Raw genomic sequence first — 22,648 nt, forward strand, 5'->3', positions numbered from 1 at the left:
CATTTATATTGGTGAGGATGGACTAAATGAGAAGCTGCTGTCAATATAATCCAGTACAGTTCAACAGCACCACAATCTACAACTCAACACTTCAATATAATGTTAGACTAAATGCAATATTAAACTGTTTTTGTTTTTTCTAGGTGTACCAGGTAACCTGTCAAGTCCCCATAAAAATGTAGACAGAAAGCATAATGATGAGACAAATGCAGTGATGGACAATAACTAAGTATATTTACTCAAGTAGCTACTGTACTTAAGTACAAATTTGATGTACTTTTACTTTTGGTATTTCCATTTTGTGCTACTTTATACTTAGAGGGAAATACTGTACATTCTACTCAAGCTACACGTATTTGATAGCTATACTTACTTTTCAGATAGTAGTTGAAATTTTTTCACAAATATAGACAGATGCAAGGTTCTCACTCCGACCTCATCACAAATCAAAGTCTGGTCGTGGACCTTTCATGTCTAGATCCAACGTGAAAGGTACCCTGGGTGCATTGGTTGTTGACATTCTGGGACTCCATGTTACATTACATGCATTGTCTTCTTTCAAATTACACTTATGTTTTCTTTCTCAATAAATGCACCTCGTTAGTACAACAAGGCATAATGACTTTTACTGATGAACGTGGTTGGGTTTAGGCAACAAAAACACTTGGTCAGGTTTAGGCAACAAAAGCACGTGGTTAGGTTTAAAAAAAAAAAAGAACAGGGTTTAGCTTTATAATCTTCTGAAAGTCTGTTTGTTGGACCCTTACACCACCCCTCCCCACCTGCCCTACTTGGTCTTACGCTGCCTTAACTGTCGTTCTTATCTTAATCAATATATCCTTGACTCAAAGCGGACGTTTGTGCTAAATTTACAGAAATTTTCTTAGGTTGTTCTTGAGGTATCCCGTTCACAAGATTGAGACAGATGCAAGGCCAAGATGAACTTGACCTTTGACCACCAAAATATAATCAGTTTATCCTTGAGTTCTAAGAGAACTTTAGTGCCAAATTTGGATTAATTCCATGAAGGCGTTCTTGAGATATCACATTCACAAAATGAGATGTACAAAAGTTTACTGTGACCTTGACCTTTGACCACCAAATTCTAATCAGTAATGATGTCCAAAGGAAGTTTCATGAACCACCGAACCACCAGTTGTTTTTGCTGAATGCACTAGATGGCGCTCTTGGTGTAATGAAAAAGGCTCAAGGGATGGCAATAGAGACAGAGCGCAACGTGTCATAATCTGAAAGCCATGCCCCCAAAGGGGAAACGAGGCCCGCTTTCCCCTCCGCTTCTTCCCTCGTTTGCTGTCATTCTGCCTCCCCAGCCACGCCTTCAAGTCTCCATGACTGAATTGCTAGCTAGCAAATAATTAGCTAATAATAAGATGGGAAAGGATTATTTTAGCACGCTATGCCTACCAGAGAGGCAACGGTATATTGATAAGCTTAATATTGCCGGTCTACCTCAGTGTCCCTTCTCCGTACCTTGCTCGTCTTGGAAAAAACATGAGCAGAAATCAGAGCATGATGTGGAGATTCTTTTTTAAGAAGATGAGCATTTCGGCACGCTCAGCTGTCAGCCTGCTCCTACTACCGGCACACACTGCTGTTTTGAGACATGTCTCTACATGCTGGTAAATGTGCTAGAGCGGACCGCTAGAGCGGACTGCTGGAATGGACTGCTTGAATCGCGGAGCGCTGGGCACAATTATACAGAAGTTGCATTCATACTGTCAATGCTTTAGCTAAACATACATAAATACAGTTAACTGTTACTCTAAAAAATACATTTGGAGGGTTTGACAAAGTGTTTGCTGCACACATAGGTATGCCAAGTGTCAGGATCCCACAATTTCTTCCCTGTTGAAGCCTCACGTTTTATTGCCTGTATCCACTTTTGTCTTCTACATGGTTCCGTTTTTCTGCTCGCCAGCTGATAAAAGCTAAGCTCTGGGTTTTTAGCCTTATTGGCCATGCAGCCCACCACACAGCAACTTTTCGGCATTTGGATTTAGGGAAAACTCAACAGGCTGGAAATGGAAGGGGAAAGTGTGAGGGGAAAGCGGGCCTCGTTTCCCCCTTTGGGGGTGTGGCTTTCAGATTATGACGTGTTGTGCTCTGTCTCTATGCAGTTTGGTTTCAACCCTTTGTTGAGCAAAGAGTGCCAGAGTGGACCCAAAAAATTAAGAAAATGGTTCATAAAGTGTTATTTAGCCATTGCTAGTTAAAACCAAACTGCATTGCCATCCCTTGAGCCTTTTTCACTGCACCAAGAGCGCCATCTAGTGGCTTCAGCAAATACAACTGGTAGGTCATGAAGCGTCATTTGGACATCACTACTAATCAATTTATCATTGAGTCCAAGAGTATATTTGTGCTAAATTTAAAGAAATTCCCTCAAGGTATTCTTGAGATATCACGTTCATATAATTGAGACAGATAAGGTCACATTGACCTTGACCTTTGACCTGCACCCCCAAAAACTAATCAGTTCATCCTTGAGTCCAAGTGGACATTTGTGCCAAATTTTAACAAATTACTTCAATGTGTCCTTGAGATATCCCATTCACAAGTACGGATGTACATGGGTCAAAGATGAATAAGGATTTCAAAATTGAAAATAAATCAAATTGGCTAAAAATGGCAATTTAGGCACTTTCTATCTTTATTAGAGTGTTCTGTATACAACTCAACAAAAAGAATTCATTTTAAAAATGCAATTAACATTTTTCAGTCAATCATATGGATAATCCCATGGAAAATGTCCTTCCTGGGTAACGGGAATGGAATTGAAAATTAATTAAAATGTCTATCATTGTTGGCATATAAAAGTTTATAGATAATAGTTAGAGTTCAACAAACAATTACTGCTCAGAAAACAACATTTTCATCACAATTAATGTAATATGTTTGGATATTTATACTGAAATGGGTTCATTTGCTGTTGATCACACAATTTTCCATGCCAAAAAGAGAAAAAAGATGGAAAATGTCTTAAAATGTTTATAATAAAGGTAAAAGGGTTGTTATTGTATCCTCAACTTAGGTTAGGTTTAGGCACAAAAACCACTTGGTTAGGGTCAGGAAAAGATCATGGTGTGGGTTAAAATGAAAAAGAAAGTGACAAACACATAAGCCGTGAGCCTGCTCCGCCTCAAGCCGGTCGCAGCGCACCATATGCCCGCTGCGAGCTGTTCAGCACCGCGGACAGTCGGACTAATGGGATGTCGAACCAATGGGCTGTCGAACCAATGACATGGACCCTTATCATTAAAGGCTGTCTCAGGAACATCATTTTTTCAACAAATATACATAATACAAAGAGACTGACAGCTGTTAAAGATCTGAAAAGATGTTTTTTAATCATTCATTTCATGCAACAATGTAACTCATTTATCAAGTAATGTAATGTTTTTCCTGGGTCAAATTGACCCAGTGGATATTTAACCATCTGAAAGTAGCTGAAAACTAGAAAAGCACTCAGAGAGTGCAGACCTCCGCCAAGTAAGTGATATTCCCTCCCCCTCTGCATCAGATTTTGCAGCCTGCATCACAATTAGGTTATTTGCATCACTATCATTATTAGGTTATATATGCCTTCACCATGGAGACACTGTGGTGTATTTATTTCGTTTTTATTTTGTACCAACACAGAATATAATGTTTTTTTGTATTTTTCACTTTCTTTTTTCCAACACAGAACATTAATTTCAACTTTAGAAGTACAACAATATTTAGCAAGTAGAACAAGACGTGCTTTCCGGCCACCAGATGGCGCTATTTTCACCGTCTTAATTGCTGCTGAGGCTGTTTATTATGTTTGTTTATTATTTTATCCACTTTGCTTCAACCGATGACCACCAAAATTTTATCATCTGTTCCTTCTCCCATTATCCACCTTTCCTGAAAATTTCATCAAAGTCCATTCATAACTTTTTGAGTTATTTTGCAGACAAACAAACAAACAAACAAACAGACAAATGAACAAACAGACAAACAGACCAACGCCGGCGAAAACATAACCTCCTTGGCGGAGGTAAATATATTTTTCTCTATAAACATTATCGTTAGCTCAATTGACATTAATGTAATCATTATTTAATGTAATCAAGTGTTTCACCCCATACAGATCATGGTTTACTTAGGAGAATTCACTCATTTTTCATTAAAAAATAACTTTCAAACTGATTTCTTTTAGTACACTGGCAAAAATGAGGCATTCAATATTCTATTTGGCCATTTTTTGATATGAATGTGTAGTATCTGACGTGCCACATGTTATGTGACGACCGGGGTCTTATATGATCAGTTAGGGGCCCAGGTCAAGATTTTATCATGGCTTAGGTCAAGGTTAGATAAGTAAGATGAAAGGTTGGATTCCATCTAGATTGTCTCTCTGTCACTTGTCACATTTTGTTTCAAAGTTCATCAAAACAACCGACCTATATATGCAGGGTAAATTGAGCCGTTATTCAGAGCAGTTCATATTGGTTTAGAACTCTCTCTCAAGCATTCTAGATGCTGTACTTCTTGTAATAAACCTTTTTTTATGCAAGCAAGATGGTGTCATCGGAGACTTCTTCATCACCTTCACATCATCGTTATAGTTGATGGCCTGAAAATTCATCATCGTGATCAGAGTTGATCTCAAGATCATCTTCATTTTCAGACAATTCCTCCTCATCTTCACTATCCTGATCAAGGATATGTTCCAGAGCCTCCTGGGCTGCCATTCTCTTCTCTTGTGTCTCAATTTGCAAGAAATGTGATATTTTTACCCATCCTCCATTATCACTGCCGTGTCAGTAGTCATTTTTCATTTACATGTTCATTACACTAATCAAGTCCAGCAGAAACGGTTTCATGCTCCAAAACTTAATAAAAACATGTTTTCTGTGTTCTTAAACTTTGAAACGGGTCAGTTTGACCCACAACATAACAGGAAGGTTAACTAAAACATCTAAGCCTTTTGCAATGAGTTTTGCTATTTTGATATTTTTTTTTCCTTTTTACTGATCTGCCTTCACTACTAAATCACAATACCTTGCTCTCTTTTCCTCAAGATACTCAGCCCTAGCTTGTGGATCAGCATTCTTCCTGGCCCTGTATACTCTCTGCCTCTCTTTATTGGACAGCGGCATCTGGAAGAACAAAACTGACCCTGAAACATCAAAAACTATATTAAAACCTTATTAAAAACATAAATATTAGATTATAGCATTATTATTGGTTCATTTTTGGACAATAACTTGTGTGTTCATTGAATCAGATGAATTCAAGATAAATAACAGAAAATGCCATAAAAGTTAAAAAAAATACATAATATTGTTATTAATATAACAATATCAAGTCAGTGCCTAAAAAGCTATATACTAATACAAAGCTGCATTGATAAACATGTCCATTCTGGATAACAGAGGACATGTCCTGGGTAACAGAAGATCTTTGTTATCCAGGGAGGACATACTGTTATCCAGGAAGGAAAAAAAAAATTCCCTTTATAATCAAGCTTTAACTAGGCCTACTGTGGAAAACTATAACTTAAACTTCAACACATCAATGTCATATTTCACATGAAATAGGTAGTTTTTAAATATATAAACATCATAAATGTTTTATTAGCGTTATCCAGAAAGACACATGATTTGAGGACATAACGCACCAGTGACCGAAAAGGTCAAAATATCAACATTTTAAGAGAGACTTTCTGACCTTGTAATGTGTTTTGGGGGTCCTTCAGAATCTTCTGGCTGATGCAACAGTCTGTCACATGACTATCCACATCAAAATATAATATATAATATATAGCCACTATAGTCTGTTACCCAGGAAGGACATTATGGAAATCCAAATATGGAGACAAAAGTATTTCTTGCGTTAAAATGTAGATAAGCTTAGCATTGTTACTATATTTGCAGATGTCATTGCAAACATTAACACAATTATGCCCCAGTAGATAATTAATGCTTTTATTAAGATTTCTGACATTTTTGGCATATTTTCGTACTTAGATTTAAGCGGGGACGTTACCCAGGAAGGACAGTTTGGTACTTTTGAGCTCAATAGCTCATTAAATTTTTATTTCTTATAGTGAATACTCATATGAGTAAGTAAATAGGGAGAGTTGAGTGACATAATGTAGTGTTTTGAAATATTTATATATTTTTAACATTATAAATATGCTTTGGACACCAGAATTGACATGCCACGTCTTTGACCCACATACAGATAATATATTGCTTCCTGCAGATCCACTAAACCAAGGGTGTCCAAACTTTTTTGAATGGGGGCCAGATAAAACAATGTGAAAATACCCGGGGGCCAACTGATTCTCGCATCAAATGGGTTTAAAAAAACAAATGCAACCATTTTTTTTACCTTTTAATGAACTATTACTTTGTGATGCCTGTCTACAAACCGTATGATAGTCCTATCATTGTGAGGTGAAGGGTAAAAATGTGAAGTGATCTTTCTCGATTAACCACTGTTATGTAAAGGGCCACATATGGTATATTTTGAAGTCAAGCCAAGGGCCAATTAAAATTGGTCTGCGGGCCACAATTGGCCCCTGGGCCAGACTTTGGACATGCCTGCACTAAACTATCACTTGCGGCCCAACTGCTCTGAGTGAGCATTGCACCCATACTTGGGCAATAAAATGACATGAAGGCCTCGTAATCTGAACTAAGACAGCAAACTCCTAACTGCCTCCCTCATTGTCAGCTGCAGAGCATTAGCTTTGCTTCTTTCTTCCCTTGCACAATAAAAGCCTTAGACATATGCACTTCATCACTGCTTACCAGAGGTGAATTACTCACATGTTGAGACTGTGGTGATGAGTTGTTTGATGTATTATAATTCTTTTGCTTCAGATTTTGCTCTGGCCTCTTCTTAAGTTTATAATCAACATAATACATTACTATCTCATCTCTCCTTTTTTCATCTACCAGTCCACTTGGCCAGTGAGTCCAAAAGTTCATTTTGGACACTGCATGTGTACAATACAATAATATTCACATCCTGTCTTTCTATCCATTTCTATCCATCTATGTGTATTGCTTTTTTCTTAATTACATACCAACAGACTTTTCTAGCTAACCCTCTGTCTGTTACATTTAACCCTGCCCATGAGGTAAGTTGTAACATTTTACTTCTGCCAATTGTACAAGAACATTCGATCCTACAAACAAACTTCAAGTGTTCATTTGTAGCAGAGATGTGTATGTTACTGGTATAAAAACATGACATAACAAAACCAAAGGTTGTGCCTCATTTTCCCCTTTAGACATAGATGGTATCAGGGCAGGGGTGCCTGATACATGGTGCCATTTCCTGGACATTAGATAGACTGTTGATTATACACATCATGCTATTAGTATACAGCCTAAATCCTTTGCCATGCATCTCTCACCTTAGAGGCAGCTGTATTTCCCTCCATGTTGTCCACTGCTTTTGCTAGCACTGCTGAAGTCACAAGCCAGAGGAAAATCACTGAGATGGAACAACTTCCAGTCTGCATGTTTGGGCATGTATAAACAATGCTCACTGTTAAATAAAAATTACATAGGTAGATCCTGCTTCCTCCTGACTTCTCTGCAGTTACAGTTCACTGATCAGGTGTTGCTGGTTTTTCAGTGGCTTCTCCTTTTATGGAGCTGCTCCGGCTTTCATCACATGTGGGCAGACACAGGCATGCATGTACATGATTGGGCAACAGTAAATCCAGAAATAATTCACACAAGCAGTCAGTTTTTCCCACATACAGAATTCAAACACAAGCTTGTTGATTTCTTCCATGTGTTGGCTTCTGAGGAAGGTATTTCTCATTACCAGATGTTAAATTCAAAGCTGTCTGAAAAACAACATATTTTATTTTCTTCTCACAATGCTGTTATCACTACAGAATGTTGGAGGGCTCTGAGAGCCTCACTCTGGGTTTTGTGGCTCTGTAGTCTCGCATAATCATCATCGCATAATCATTTGAAGAGTCTATGGAATCATCAGTCAATTAATCAATAAAGATTCTCTAAGCAGATTTGAATCCTGCCCAGAGAACTGTCTAGCTTTGTTTGACAGACTGAGAAACTAATTAAAGGCTCAGTTATGCTCAATGTTAGATACATATACAGACACAGACAGCGATTTCTGTCCATACTCTGTGTTCAAGTTGTCCATATTTCTGAAAGCTTATGGATACAGACAAAACCAAGCAGTACACCACTGAAAATTGTGCGGGCAGTGTAGCAAAGTTGAAGCAAGACAAGACCATAGCAAACAATGAAAAAAATTTAAACGAGGTTATGTGAGTTGGTCAGAAGTTATACATGATGTTACTTTGCCCTGGCACAGGGACAGACAGTTACTACTGTTTGTCCTTGCTTACTCTGCACTGTCGTTTTTAAATAAGAATCAGAATCAGAAATATTTTATCGATCCCCGAGGGGAAATTGTGAATCATTACAGCCGCTACGATGTAAAGAGTAGGGAATTATAGGAAGTAAGAAAAGAAAATGAAATAGAAGTATGTACATATTATGGCATAAAATAAAATAGAATAGAATTTGGAATAAAAATGTGCATTAAGCTACAATGTATAACAGTAGTACTGAAGATATCATGGATAAAAATATCTTCACTGTGCTGACTGTAAGTGTGTAAAAATATACAGATATGTGCTTTGTGCTGCATTACACTGTATAAACTGGTGTTGCATTCAGAAATATAAAATGTATGATGCTATAATGTCCATTCCAATTTACATCAATAGAATAAAAACAATGACGAAATATGTACAGTTATGTGCATTATATGTTGAATAAATAAAAACATTCCAGAGGTGATGGTGAGTTTGTTAAACCCTCTAATGGTCTTATTTCTGGCATTTTATTTATCTTGCGTGGATTGTACTTGAACCTGTTATATTTTGGACAAATGTACATTGTGGCTTTGTGTCCAAGTTTTATTGCTCTTTGTGTTCCAAAAGTTGCACATTAACGCATCGCAAAGACCACAGCCAACAGCCAGCTAGCACGTACGTTCTGCGTCTGCATGAGAGGAAATAACTCTGTTCCAGCAGGCAGAGGTAGGCTTGCATTTGTGTAGGTAGAAAGTTTGCCTGTGGTTCACAAAAACCTCCTGTCACATTGTTCTTCGTCTGTCCTTTTTAATGTTCCTCATTCAAAATTCTGGCTGATGAGTCAAATAAGAAGCAGTGCAGTGTATTTGATACTATTGCTCTCATCCACTGCTAGACAGTCAAATCTGATGAATCAACTTGTATTTTCAGGTCAGAATGAATAAAGTAACCCTCTGGTCAGCCTCCATTGTCTCAATGAATGTATTTTCTAATGTATTGTGCAGAAGCAAATTCTGCACAAGAGTGGCTGCACAGGTTTTGCTTGATCAAAAACTTCTCTGATAGGCTGGATAAAACTCAAGAAAACAAAATCTCAAAGAGTGTGTATAACTCTTTTAAAGACCTGGTCTAGAGAATAGAGTCAGGTCTCCATCCAGCAGATCTCAAGACACTGAGACTTACCACAGTCTTCTAATCTTCACAACTCATCAGTCTGAACCTCTTCACGTGTCAAAGGGTATGGGGGTTGCAGTGACCCCTTTGAGTTGTACAGGGGAGGCCCTCTTACCATGATTCAGCAATTTTATGCTGTAACATGACACGAGTTAGCTCTATGGCAATAACTACCTCTCACAAACAACGAGGCTACATCATCAACTGGCCTGGGCTCCAGTGTGGCAACTAGTTGAGGTAATGGAATAAAAAGCAAATCTGTAAAACACCATTTCCAGTTATGGTGCTAATTTTCACATGTCGAGCAAAGGCATTATATGACAAATAATGCCAACTAGGCTACGACCACATGCACCAATTATAAGAACACATCGGATCTTGGTTAATACTTGCACTTACATTCTGAATGGACCGCAAGTAACTCGCAAACATGTCAAGTTTGTAGAGAAAAAAAACAAAACAGTTTTGTTTAAGTACAGTGAATTTCCAGGAAAGAGTTTTTATTCTGAAATGCTGTTTCCTGCTGTTGAGTGAGTGACTAACAGATGGCTACTTGCTGTCCGTAGAGTGAGTGACTAACAGACAGCTACTCGACAGAGACAGCAAAATAGCTTGACGTGGTTATGGCCAATTTACTCCTGCCCACAAAGTTTTTTGATTGATGGAAGCCATGAATTTTAACCAATCTTGCTCATTTATGATAGAAATGTATCTTTCAGTCCAATAAGGCTTTGTAGCAAAGTTGGTGTTGTTAGAGTCAAAATTAAGAAAAGTCTATTGATTTTACTGTTTTTCACATTATGCAAATTAGCAAAAAATCCATCATGGCGGCACCATAAGGTCACTTTGAGTCACATTTCTTTCACATCATTTTCAGTTATTGGGGCCAAGTTTCATGTTCGTAGCTCATTCCAATTTGAGCTGCTGTCATGATCCTGGGTTTGTTTATATTCTATTATCCTATAGACTTTGTTTTGTCTTCTTCATGCATATGCTTATATTGTTTCATTCTTCCCATGTGTTTGTAAGTGTGTGGCCTTTGCATTCCCCTCTTGTAAACATCTAGCGTTACTTGACATCATCAAGAAATTAACATTCACTATAATCTCGCTTTCAAAGACAGTGCATTGACTGTCTGACAGATACAGCCAATCTATGCTAGAATGCAACAGGTATGTTCCTCTGATATAATCAAGAGAACATAATTAAATCAGGAAAGCCTAAGAAAGCTATGATTGATTTCTCATCATCTTGTCATCTGAGTGTAGGTATAAAGATGCCCTGTATTCACTGTTCTTGGCACAACCTCTGAGCTCTGAGCCTGAGGTTGCGCCTTCTCTATAGAGAATAAACTCTCGTGCACGAAGCTATTCAGTCTTGCTTGCTGACTCCCAAGCAGATCAGCTAAAAATTGCCACAACAATGTTTAATCTGCTTCCTGTTCTATTTTGTAGATTCTCTCCTCCTGTGTCGTGTCTGGTTTTACTTCCTGTCTTTGAGTGTTTTCCTGCCTGTTTTCTGTCACACCTGTCTCGTTAGTCCTTTCCTGTTCCTAGAGTCTTCCCTTCACACCTGTTCTGTATTAGTCTTGTTTGCTCCACCCTAGCGTTCACCTCCAGACCCTTGTTGTTAGCCAATCTCCATTTTCTTCCTTTTGCCCATGTCTTCCTAATCCAGCTGTGTCTCGTTCTTGTGATTCGTTTTCTGTGTATATATACCTGTGTGTTTCCCTTTGTTTTTTGTCAGTTGGCCAGTGTTTTTCCTGGGTTCATTCCTGCATTCATTCCAGCATTGATTCCTGTGCTCACCCCTGTGTTTCCTGCCTGGTGTTCTGTTTGGATTTTGGGTTTGAGTCCATCATATTGTCCAGGTTGGTATCAAGATTTCAATTTCCTGCTGTATCTAGATGTTTTTTATTGGGTGTATTAAAGCTCACCTTATGTTTACACCTCGACCGGCCTGTTAATCTGCATTTGGGTCCTACTTGAACTGCTACATGACAGAACATACTAACCAAAACATGCAGTATGTTTACATGCAGTTTGAGAAAAACAAATGATTGGCTTAGTCTGACTGAAACCAGACTTTTAAATGCATGTAAACAGCTTAGTCCGACTGAAATTGGACTATCCATAGCTCGACTAACACACCTAGATAATTCGATTGAAAATCAAACTATTGTTGCGTGTATCCTCCTGGTCCGACTGGAGTCAGACTCTGCATTCTGCGCATGCACCACTTTTTCTTTCGCGGGCTTTCACCCGGAAGAAGACGAGATAATGTTGCAGCAGTGTAGTAATTCTCGGAAAAGCAAACAAACAAAAACCATGGAGCCCGAGAAGCAGAAGACGCACTTCTGGACGGATGAGGAAACTACATTTCTGCTCCAACAGCTAAAGGAGCTAAACATCTTCATTCGTTCTTAGCTTCCTTTAATTACTAGTTCAATACGCACTATATTAAAAAGGACACAGCGCTGCCTATCAGGGCGGAGTCAGATGTACTTGGTCAGAAATGTCATTTTCCCTTCTGCATCTATACTCAGACAAGACAAGAAGTCTGACTTGACTGATTAGCCGAGCTATGAGCTTAGCTGGACTACTGCCTGCATGTAAACGTACTGCTGGACCCAGCAGAGCAGAGCTAACTCCAGTTGTAAACCCACTCTTTGGAACCAGCTTGGCCCTGGGGGATCCTCGGAGCCTCTACCAGACTCCCAGGTCACGCATAAAGAAGTCTCGGTTCTGTCCTCCCAGTTCCCACAAGCTACAGTACCAGGTCACCGGCAACCAGCTCAAGTCCAAAGTCACCATAAATCAGCCCAATTTCCAGTCCCAGGTCATCAGCAATCCACAGTCTCCGGCATCGGGGATCCTGGAAGGCACCACTCTTGTTACAGCATTGGGGGTCCTATTCTGGCGTAGGGGGTCCTGGTAGATGCCAATCCTGTTCCAGCATTGAGGTTCCCGGCAGGAACCACTCCTGCTCCAGTGTCGGGGTCCCGGCAGGCGCTACTCCTGTTCTGGCGTTGGGGTCCCAGCAGACGCCAATCCTGTTCCTGCATCAGCAGCCTGGCTGAAGCCTGCTCCTCGAGTCCTGTTGGCAGGCCAGCAGACGCCTGCTCCCTGAGTCCTGTCAGCGGTCCGGCTGACACCTGCTTCCTGAGTCCATTTGGTGGTCAGGCCAACTCCTGCTCCTCGAGCCCAGTCGGCGGTCCTGCTGAGCTGCAGCACGATCCAGTTCCTGTTCCCGCTGGGCCGCAGCAGTCGCAAGTCCTGACCAGCCACCAGATCTGCTTCACCTGTCATGTCGGCCTCCCAGCCACCCCCCAGATCTGCTCTGCCTGTCATGTCGGCCTCCCTGCCGCCCCCCAGATCTGCTCTGCCTTTTTGCTCTGCCTCCAAGCCGTCCACCAGAAACTTACTGCTCTGCCCCTATTTAGTTTCCTGACTGACACTTGTCCCTGATTAAAAAATAAAAATAAACTGACGTATTGCAGTAAGCGAGTTGTGTCATTTCCGGTGTTTCTGTGACAGCGTCTCTGTACTGCTCTGGTGAATTCTGCTAGCCTGCTTTCTCACTTCAGTTGCTTTAACGTCTACTTCAAGTCTTAACCCACAGTGGTTCTGTTTAAGCACTTATAGCTCTCCTCCTTTCTACGACTTTCTCGCTAATCTCTTAGCTGTTGTTTGCACGTTACTAGCCTTGGTAGCTACATTAGCTTTACAGCTAGCGATGGCTTCTCCCTCTGCTCTTTCTTGCTCGGTGTGCCAAATGAGCAGATGGCTTCTCCCTCTGCTCTTTCTTGCTCGGTGTGCCAAATGTTCAGTTATGCCTCTGCCTCCTTTAGCGACAGTGGTAATTGTAATAAGTGTAGCTTATTTGCTGCGTTGGAGGCGAGGCTTAGTGAATTAGAAGCGCGGCTCCACACCATGGAAAACCATTCAGTAGCTGCGGTAGTTAGCCAGCCCCCTGTAGCCGGTGCGGAGCCACATAGCATAGCCTTAGCCTCTGCTAGCGGTCCTCCGGCAACTCCCGTTCAGCCGGGAGGCTGGGTTACGGTTCGCCAGAAGCACAGCTCTAAGCCGAAGCCCACGGCTCACCACCAGCCTGTTCACGTTTCCAACCGCTTTTCCCCACTCAGCGATACACCCGCTGAGGATAAAACTCTGGTTATTGGCAGCTCTATTCTGAGGAACGTGAAGTTAGCAACACCAGTGGCCATAGTCAAATGTATCCCTGGGGCCAGAGCGGGCGACATTGAGTCAAATTTAAAACTGCTGGCTAAAGCTAAACGTAGATTCAGTAAGATTGTTATTCACGTCGGCGGCAATGACACCCAGTTACGCCAATCGGAGGTCACTAAAATTAATATTGCCTCGGTGTGTGAATATGCAAAAACGATGTCGGACTCCGTAGTTTTCTCTGGACCCCTCCCAAATCTGACCAGTGATGACATGTTTAGCCGCATGTCATCATTTAATCGCTGGCTGTCCAGGTGGTGTCCAGCAAACGATGTGGGTTTCGTTAATAATTGGCAAACTTTCTGGGGAAAACCTGGTCTTATTAGGAGAGACGGCATTCATCCCACTTTGGATGGAGCTGCTCTCATTTCTAGGAACCTGGCAAACTTTATTAGTAATTTAAATCCCTGACAACCCAGAGTTGAGACCAGGACTCGGAGACGCAGTCCTATACGCCTCCTATACGCCTCTCTGAGCTTGAAATGCTATATCAAAAAACGATGTGTGTGTCCCGCACACACAAACATATAAACTCACTCACGCATATATAAAAAACTCACCGTTTGTATAAAACTATGAAAACTATGGCTGGGTAACTACCCAGCCATAGTTTTCATAGTTTTATACAAACGGTGTCTGTCCCCCGACCACCTACATTATTTAAATCTAAAATTAAACAAAGAGGAGTTGTGCATAACAACCTCATAAAAATTAAAACCTCTTCTGTGACAGAAAGACAAAACAGGAGAATTAAATGCGGACTGTTAAATATCAGGTCTCTATTGTCTAAAGCAGTGTTAGTAAACGAATTAATATCAGATAATCATATTGATTTACTCAGTCTCACAGAAACCTGGCTGTGTCAAGATGAATATGTCAGTCTCAATGAATCCACTCCTCCCAGTCATAATAATACCCACATTCCTCGAGGCAGCGGCCGAGGAGGGGGAGTTGCAGCCATTTTTAACTCTAGTCTGTTAATCAGCCCTAAACCTAAACTAGATTATAATTCATTTGAAAGCCTCGTTCTTAGTCTTTTACATCCGACCTGGAAAACCTCGCAGCCACTTTTATTTGTTATAGTGTACCATGCTCCTGGCCCGTATTCTGAATTTGTATCTGAATTCTCAGAGTTTTTATCCAGTTTAGTTCTTAAATCAGATAAAGTTATTATTGTAGGCGATTTTAACATTCATGTCGACGTTGATAATGACTCCCTGGCTACCGCGTTTATCTCATTATTAGACTCCATTGGCTTCAGTCAGGGTGTACATGAACCCACTCATTGTTTTAACCATACCCTCGATCTAGTTCTGACGTATGGAATTGAAATTGATAACCTAAAAGTCTTTCCACAGAATCCCTCGCTATCGGATCATTATCCGATTACTTTTGATTTCTTTTTACCCGATTACACGCCACTCAGCAACAGTTACTATACTAGATGTTTATCAGATAGTGCTGTCGCAAAATTCAAGGAAAAGATTACTCCGTCGTTAAATTCAATACCAAGTCCCTCAGTAACAGAGATTTCCTGTACCGACTTTGATCATTTTGTCGATAGCGCCGTAGGCTCGCTGCGAACAACACTTGACTCTGTAGCTCCTCTTAAAAAGAAGTTAAAAAAGCAAAGAAAGTTCGCTCCTTGGTATAACTCTCAAACCCGTAAGTTAAAACAAATATCGCGAAAATTTGAAAGGAATTGGCGATTGACCAAACTGGAAGAATCTCGTTTAATCTGGACAGACAGTCTCAAAACTTATAAGAGGGGCCTCCGCAATGCCAGAGCAAACTATTACTCAGCATTAATAGAAGAAAACAAGAACAACCCCAGGTTTCTTTTCAGCACTGTAGCCAGGCTGACTGAGAGTCAAAGCTCTATTGAGCCTTGTATTCCTTTAGCCCTTAGCAGTAATGATTTTATGAGCTTTTTTAATGACAAAATTCTAACTATTGAGGCAAAATTCATGACCTCTTGTCCTCAGATAGTACCTATCTAACCTCAAACACAGCTGTAAGACCTAATATATATTTAGATTGCTTCTCCCCAATTTCTCTTCAAGAATTGACAGCAGTGATTTCTTCATCTAAATCATCAACGTGTCTCTTAGACCCCATCCCAACTAGGCTACTTAAGGAGGTCTTTCCTTTAGTTAACACTCATATATTAATTTTCAATTTCAATTTTCAATTTTATTTATAAAGCCCAATATCACAAATCACAATTTGCCTCACAGGGCTTTACAGCATACGACATCCCTCTGTCCTTAAGACCCTCACAGCGGATAAGGAAAAACTAACCAGAGAGAGAGAGAGAGAGAGAGAGAGAGAGAGAGAGAGAGAGAGAGAGAGGAGAGAGAGAGAGAGAGAGAGAGAGAGAGAGAGAGAGAGAGAGAGAGAGAGAGAGAGAGAGAGAGAGAGAGAGAGAGAGAGAGAGAGAGAGAGAGAGAGAGAGAGAGAGAGAGAGAGAGAGAGAGAGAGAGAGAGAGAGAGAGAGAGAGAGAGAGAGAGAGAGAGAGAGAGAGAGAGAGAGAGAGAGAGAGAGAGAGAGAACTCTCATGAGGTGGAGCACACACACGACTACACATACTTAGGACTACACCTCATGTCCACGGGAAACTTTAACCTGGCTGTTGATGATCTCAGAGAGAAGGGAAGAAGGGCTTTCTATGCTATAAAGAAATCTTCAAACATTAATATACCCATTAGAATCTGGCTCAAAATATTCAAATCTATAATTGAACCAATTATTCTGTATGGTAGTGAGGTGTGGGGTCCTCTTGCAAATCAAGATTTTGAAAAATGGGACAAACACCCCATCGAAATCCTGCATACAGAGATTTGCAAGAGCATCCTCAGAGTGCACAGGAACACCCCCAACAACGGGTGCCGAGCTGAGCTAGGCCAATTCCCCCTTTTAATTAGAATTCAAAAAGAGCCATCAAATTTTATAAACACCTTAAAACAAGTGACCCCAACTCCTACCACTACAAAGCTCTGCAATGCCAAGAGGAGAACATGGAGAAGAGCCCCCTCAGCCAGCTGGTCCTGAGGCTCAGCTCCTCTAACAGCACAAGACCTCAGGACAGCCCTCACACAATCTGGACCCACCAAATTATAGAGAAACAAAAAGAACATTACATTAACTATTGGACATCGACCACAAAAATGCAAAGCAAACTTCAGTGTTATTTGGCTCTAAACAGACAGTACACGGTGGCAGAATATCTGAGCACCGTGACTGATGAGAAACTGAGGAAGACTTTGACCATGTACAGACTCAGTGACCACAGCTTGGCCCATAGAGACGGGCAGACACAGGCAGACCTGGCTGCCCAGAGAGGACAGGTTGTGTGAGCTCTGTCCACACAGACAAGCGGAGACAGAGACACACTTCCTGTTGCACTGCAGCAAGTATGAACACATCAGAGCCGACTTCCTCTCAAAAATAAAACATAAAGTCACTGACTTTGATTCTCTGCCTGATCAAAGTAAAATGCAACACATCCTTGGAGAGAACAGAGTCAGCAGCTTAGCAGCAGCAAAATATGTCAGGTTATGCCACAGCCTGAGGGACAACCATCACAACACCTGACACACCTGTCTATATTTACAGTCCTTGTAACTCACAACCTACATTTTTCTTTATTCATTTTTTTTTCTATATTATATATTGGTGTATTGTATTGTAGATTGGTGTATTTTGTATTATATATCATATATTTAATCTTTTTTTTTTTATAGTTTTCTGACTTACTTTTATTATTGTACTTTATTTGTAAATTTTTAATATCTTTGGCAATATTGTTAATCTACAGTCATGCCAATAAAGCTTATTGAAATTGAAAAAAATTGAAAATTGAGAGAGAGAGAGAGAGAGATGCAGGTAATGACAGTAGGTTACAACAACATTATTGAAAGTAATAATATTATAGTTATAGTTCTGGCTACTGTGGTACAATATGATGAAAGTATGTATTAATATCTGACAGTATACTTGTGTGACAATAGTCATATGTGTATAATAACAGTAGAAGTATGACTAATGACTAATGATGGCAGCAGCAGCAGGAGGCATCTGGCAGGACCACGGCAGCAGCACAATCACACACGTCACGCTGTCCAAGGCACCGCTGCGGTATGAGTTAATCTGAGAGACAGTGGAGCACAAAGGCTCCGGAGAAGAAGCCGAGTTAGTGACATCCAGAATGGCCGAGTTAGCAAGATGCAGTAATAGGATGAGAGAGAGAGAGAGAGAGAGAGAGAGAGAGAGAGAGAGAGAGAGAGAGAGAGAGAGAGAGAGACCGGTGTATTATAGGGGGTCCTCCGGCAGACTAGGCCTAAGTCAGCCTAACTAGGGGCTGGTACAGGGCAAGCCTGAGCCAGCCCTAACTATAAGCTTTATCAAAGAGGAAAGTCTTAAGTCTAGTCTTAAATGTGGAGACGGTGTCTGCCTCCCGGACCGTAACAGGAAGATGATTCCACAGGAGAGGAGCCTGATAGCTGAAGGCTCTAGCTCCTGATCTGCTTTTGGAGACTTTAGGGACCACGAGTAACCCTGCGTTCTCAGAGCGCAGTGTTCTGGTGGGATAATATGGCACTATGAGCTCTCTAAGATATGACGGAGCTTGACCATTTAGAGCTTTATAAGTTAACAGTAGGATTTTAAATTCAATTCTGGATTTTACAGGGAGCCAGTGCAGAGAAGCTAAAACAGGAGAAATATGATCTTGTTTCTTAGTTCCTGTTAGTACACGTGCTGCTGCATTCTGAATTAGCTGGAGAGTTTTTAAGGACTTACTAGAGCTACCTGATAATAGAGAGTTACAGTAATCCAGCCTTGAGGTAACAAAAGCGTGGACCAATTTTTCTGAATCTTTTCGGGTCAGGATAGGCCTAATTTTCGCAATATTACGCAGATGAAAAAATGCAGTCCGTGAGGTTTGCTTTAAATGAGAATTAAAAGACAAATCTTGATCAAATATTACTCCGAGGTTTCTTACGGTAGTGCTAGAGGCCAGAGCAATGCCATCTAGAGAAACTATGTCATCAGATAAAGAGTCTCTGAGTTGTTTGGGGCCAAGAACAATAACTTCAGTTTTGTCTGAATTTAACATCAGGAAATTGGTGCTCATCCAATTTTTTATGTCTTTAAGGCAGTTATGGAGTTTAGTTAATTGATTACTTTCTTCTGGCTTCATCGATAAATACAACTGTGTATCATCCGCATAACAATGGAAATTTATAGAGTGATTTCTAATGATGTTACCTAAAGGAAGCATGAAGCTGGATTTATATTAGATATGATCAATATATCCTTATTAACAGGCTATGTACCACAGTCTTTTAAGGTAGCTGTAATTAAACCTCTACTAAAAAAGCCCACCCTGGATCCAGAGGTGTTAGCCAACTATAGACCAATATCTAATCTTCCCTTTATGTCAAAGATCCTTGAGAAAGTAGTCGCAGACCAGCTGTGTGATTTTCTCCATGATAATAATTTATTTGAGGAATTTCAGTCAGGATTTAGAGTGCATCATAGCACTGAGACAGCACTAGTTAAAATTACAAATGACCATCAAATTCTACTGCAGAGACTGGATCACTTAATTGGCCTAAAAGGTTCTGCACTAAGCTGGTTTAAATCTTATTTATCTGATCGTTTTCAGTTTGTTGACGTTCATAATGAATCATCCTTACGTACCAAAGTTTGTTTTGGAGTTCCGCAAGGTTCTGTACTCGGACCAATCCTATTTACTCTATATATGCTTCCTTTAGGTAACATCATTAGAAATCATTCTATAAATTTCCATTGTTATGCGGATGATACTCAGTTGTATTTATCGATGAAGCCAGAAGAAAGTAATCAATTAACTAAACTCCATAACTGCCTTAAAGACATAAAAACTTGGATGAGCACCAATTTCCTGATGTTAAATTCAGACAAAACTGAAGTTATTGTTCTTGGCCCCAAACAACTCAGAGACTCTTTATCTGATGACATAGTTTCTCTAGATGGCATTGCTCTGGCCTCTAGCACTACCGTAAGAAACCTCGGAGTAATATTTGATCAAGATTTGTCTTTTAATTCTCATTTAAAACAAACCTCACAGACTGCATTTTTTCATCTGCGTAATATTGCGAAAATTAGGCCTATCCTGACCCGAAAAGATGCAGAAAAATTGGTCCACGCTTTTGTTACCTCAAGGCTGGATTACTGTAACTCTCTATTATCAGGTAGCTCTAGTAAGTCCGTAAAAACTCTCCAGCTAATTCAGAATGCAGCAGCACGTGTACTAACAGGAACTAAGAAACAAGATCATATTTCTCCTGTTTTAGCTTCTCTGCACTGGCTCCCTGTAAAATCCAGAATTGAATTTAAAATCCTACTGTTAACTTATAAAGCTCTAAATGGTCAAGCTCCATCATATCTTAGTGAGCTCATAGTGCCATATTATCCCACCAGAACACTGCGCTCTGAGAATGCAGGGTTACTCGTGGTCCCTAAAGTCTCCAAAAGTAGATCAGGAGCTAGAGCCTTCAGCTATCAGGCTCCTCTCCTGTGGAATCATCTTCCTGTTACGGTCCGGGAGGCAGACACCGTCTCCACATTTAAGACTAGACTTAAGACTTTCCTCTTTGATAAAGCTTATAGTTAGGGCTGGCTCAGGCTTGCCCTGTACCAGCCCCTAGTTAGGCTGACTTAGGCCTAGTCTGCTGGAGGACACCCCTATAATACACCGGGCACCTTCTCTCCTTCTCTCTCGTATTCTATTACTGCATCTTGCTAACTCGGCCATTCTGGATGTCACTAACTCGGCTTCTTCTCCGGAGCCTTTGTGCTCCACTGTCTCTCAGATTAACTCATATCGCAGCGGTGCCTGGACAGCGTGACGTGTGTGGTTGTGCTGCTGCCGTGGTCCTGCCAGATGCCTCCTGCTGCTGCTGCCATCATTAGTCATTAGTCATACTTCTACTGTTATTATACACATATGACTATTGTCACGCATGTATACTGCCAGATATTAATACATACTTTCAACATATTGTACCACAGTAGCCAGAACTATAACTATAATATTATTACTTTCAATAATGTTGTTGTAACCTACTGTCATTACCTGCATCTCTCTCTCTGCCTCTCTCTCTGTCTCTCTCTCTGTCTCATTGTGTCATGCGGATTACTGTTAATTTATTATGCTGATCTGTTCTGTACGACATCTATTGCACGTCTGTCCGTCCTGGAAGAGGGATCCCTCCTCAGTTGCTCTTCCTGAGGTTTCTACCGTTTTTTTTCCCCGTTAAAGGGTTTTTTTTGGGGAGTTTTTCCTTATCCGCTGCGAGGGTCATAAGGACAGAGGGATGTTGTATGCTGTAAAGCCCTGTGAGGCAAATTGTGATTTGTGATATTGGGCTTTATAAATAAAATTGATTGATTGAATTGAAACTGGTACAAACATAATAAGGCTCTGCCCCCTCAGGGCTTGAAGCCTAAATGCTAACTAATGCATACACAACACACAGAGTTGGAGAAACAGGGGGGTCAATAGAGGCCCAAAGCTAATTCTTGCCCCTTGGGTCTGATGGTGAGTTAATCCAGCCCTACCCCTGACTATTCCACTGCACAATAAATAACGAGGCGGACGTTGGTTTCCAATTTGCAGCTTTGGATTCGTCCTTTTTTGTAAAAATCAATGTTTCACAAATTTGTTTTCAAAAAAGTCTTTAGGCTTTTATTGTCTTCTTCATACAATCAAAAATGCTACACCAAAATTTCTGAGCAGCTTCAGCTGGAGGAGGATTTTGGAACATCAGCAGGAAAGATGAGCGCATTCAATTTACACAGACTTTATTTCATGAATAAATTATGCAAATAAATGAACACACAAATAAACTTTATAAGATGACACTTGCCAGCTACTGACTCCTGTGTAGTTGATATAATGCTAATGATTAGCCCTCTAGCTCCGACATCTGATGGAGAAATGGTGGTGAAGGCTGAAGGTTTCAGTTTCCACATAATTCCTCTGCTACTCAACTCTAACTGCAGACAGTGCGGTTAAGGAGTGCAGTGCACTACATGAGAATGCAAAGGTAAAACCACTCTAATTTTCAAGTCGTGAACACTTGGTTCTAGTTAAGCCACTCACTAAAGAGAATGTATTGCCCTTATGTAACAGGATGCTGAGGATGATTTCACACTGGAAAGGTGAAAATACAAGCATGGTCTGACAACAAGCTTACTGTTGCATTTCTCTAAGAAATAGGGAAAGAGGCAGGGAAGAAAATCCTAAACTGCAGCGTTGGCTTCATGAAGAAGTTCAGGTTAACAGGTGTTGGTAGGCTACTTTGGTTTTTTGCTTTCCATCTATGGTCTTGCCTCCCCCTAGAACAGAAGAGTCAGGAGGGTTGGACGATGAGGTGGATGGAGGCATTGGATTAGCTAGCCCCTGGACTCTAGAGATCTGCAGGAAGAGAGAAAGAAAACAATGCTGCATGCTGATAAAATACACTACAAGAACTGCCACACATATGGCCACTACAACATACAGTTGTTATGGTTAAGATGTTAATGATCAATGTTAAACTTATTGTCTGCTTTCAAATGTGTTTCTTGATGATTTGTTCACCCACTAAACATGAGCTAAATAACCAACAATGTGTGTCAGTCCTTGTGTGGAACTTTTTCCACAGATGTTAGAAGTACATATATCCATCCACTCTAGGGATGTCAGTTTCAGTTAATTTTGCTTTCAACAGCCCAACACCCATTAACCAGCAAACACTATATTTCTAAGAAAAAAAGAGTACAAAATGAAGTGAAGTACCAGGGTGCGTTTCATTTAGTACATGAAATTTTAATGTTTTG

General features: G+C 40.5%; 2 protein-coding genes across 6 annotated transcripts in view; both read right to left on the reverse strand.

The window, feature by feature from the left end:
* The window catches only part of LOC117268534 (cytosolic phospholipase A2 gamma-like), a 75,375-nt gene extending 67,728 nt beyond the window's left edge, over positions 1-7,647 (reverse strand). For 3 of the 5 annotated variants that reach the window (XM_033645075.2, XM_033645078.2, XM_033645074.2), the window contains exon 1: positions 7,418-7,646. In XM_033645075.2, the coding sequence (XP_033500966.1) occupies positions 7,418-7,525 (108 nt within the window). In that variant the 5' untranslated portion in view covers positions 7,526-7,646. Of the gene's footprint in view, positions 1-7,417 lie in introns of all 5 variants that reach the window. The other 2 variants (XM_033645076.2, XM_078161357.1) reach the window with 1 other exon arrangement.
* A 13,838-nt stretch (positions 7,648-21,485) lies between these two features.
* lin7b (lin-7 homolog B (C. elegans)) overlaps positions 21,486-22,648 on the reverse strand; it is a 43,104-nt gene continuing 41,941 nt past the window's right edge. The window contains exon 6 of the mRNA XM_033645094.2: positions 21,486-22,244. Within this exon, the coding sequence (XP_033500985.1) occupies positions 22,223-22,244 (22 nt within the window). The 3' untranslated portion in view covers positions 21,486-22,222. The remainder of the gene's footprint in view (positions 22,245-22,648) is intronic.

Source organism: Epinephelus lanceolatus, chromosome 18 (assembly GCF_041903045.1).
Source record: "Epinephelus lanceolatus isolate andai-2023 chromosome 18, ASM4190304v1, whole genome shotgun sequence".
Classification (NCBI taxonomy): Eukaryota; Metazoa; Chordata; class Actinopteri; order Perciformes; family Serranidae; genus Epinephelus; species Epinephelus lanceolatus.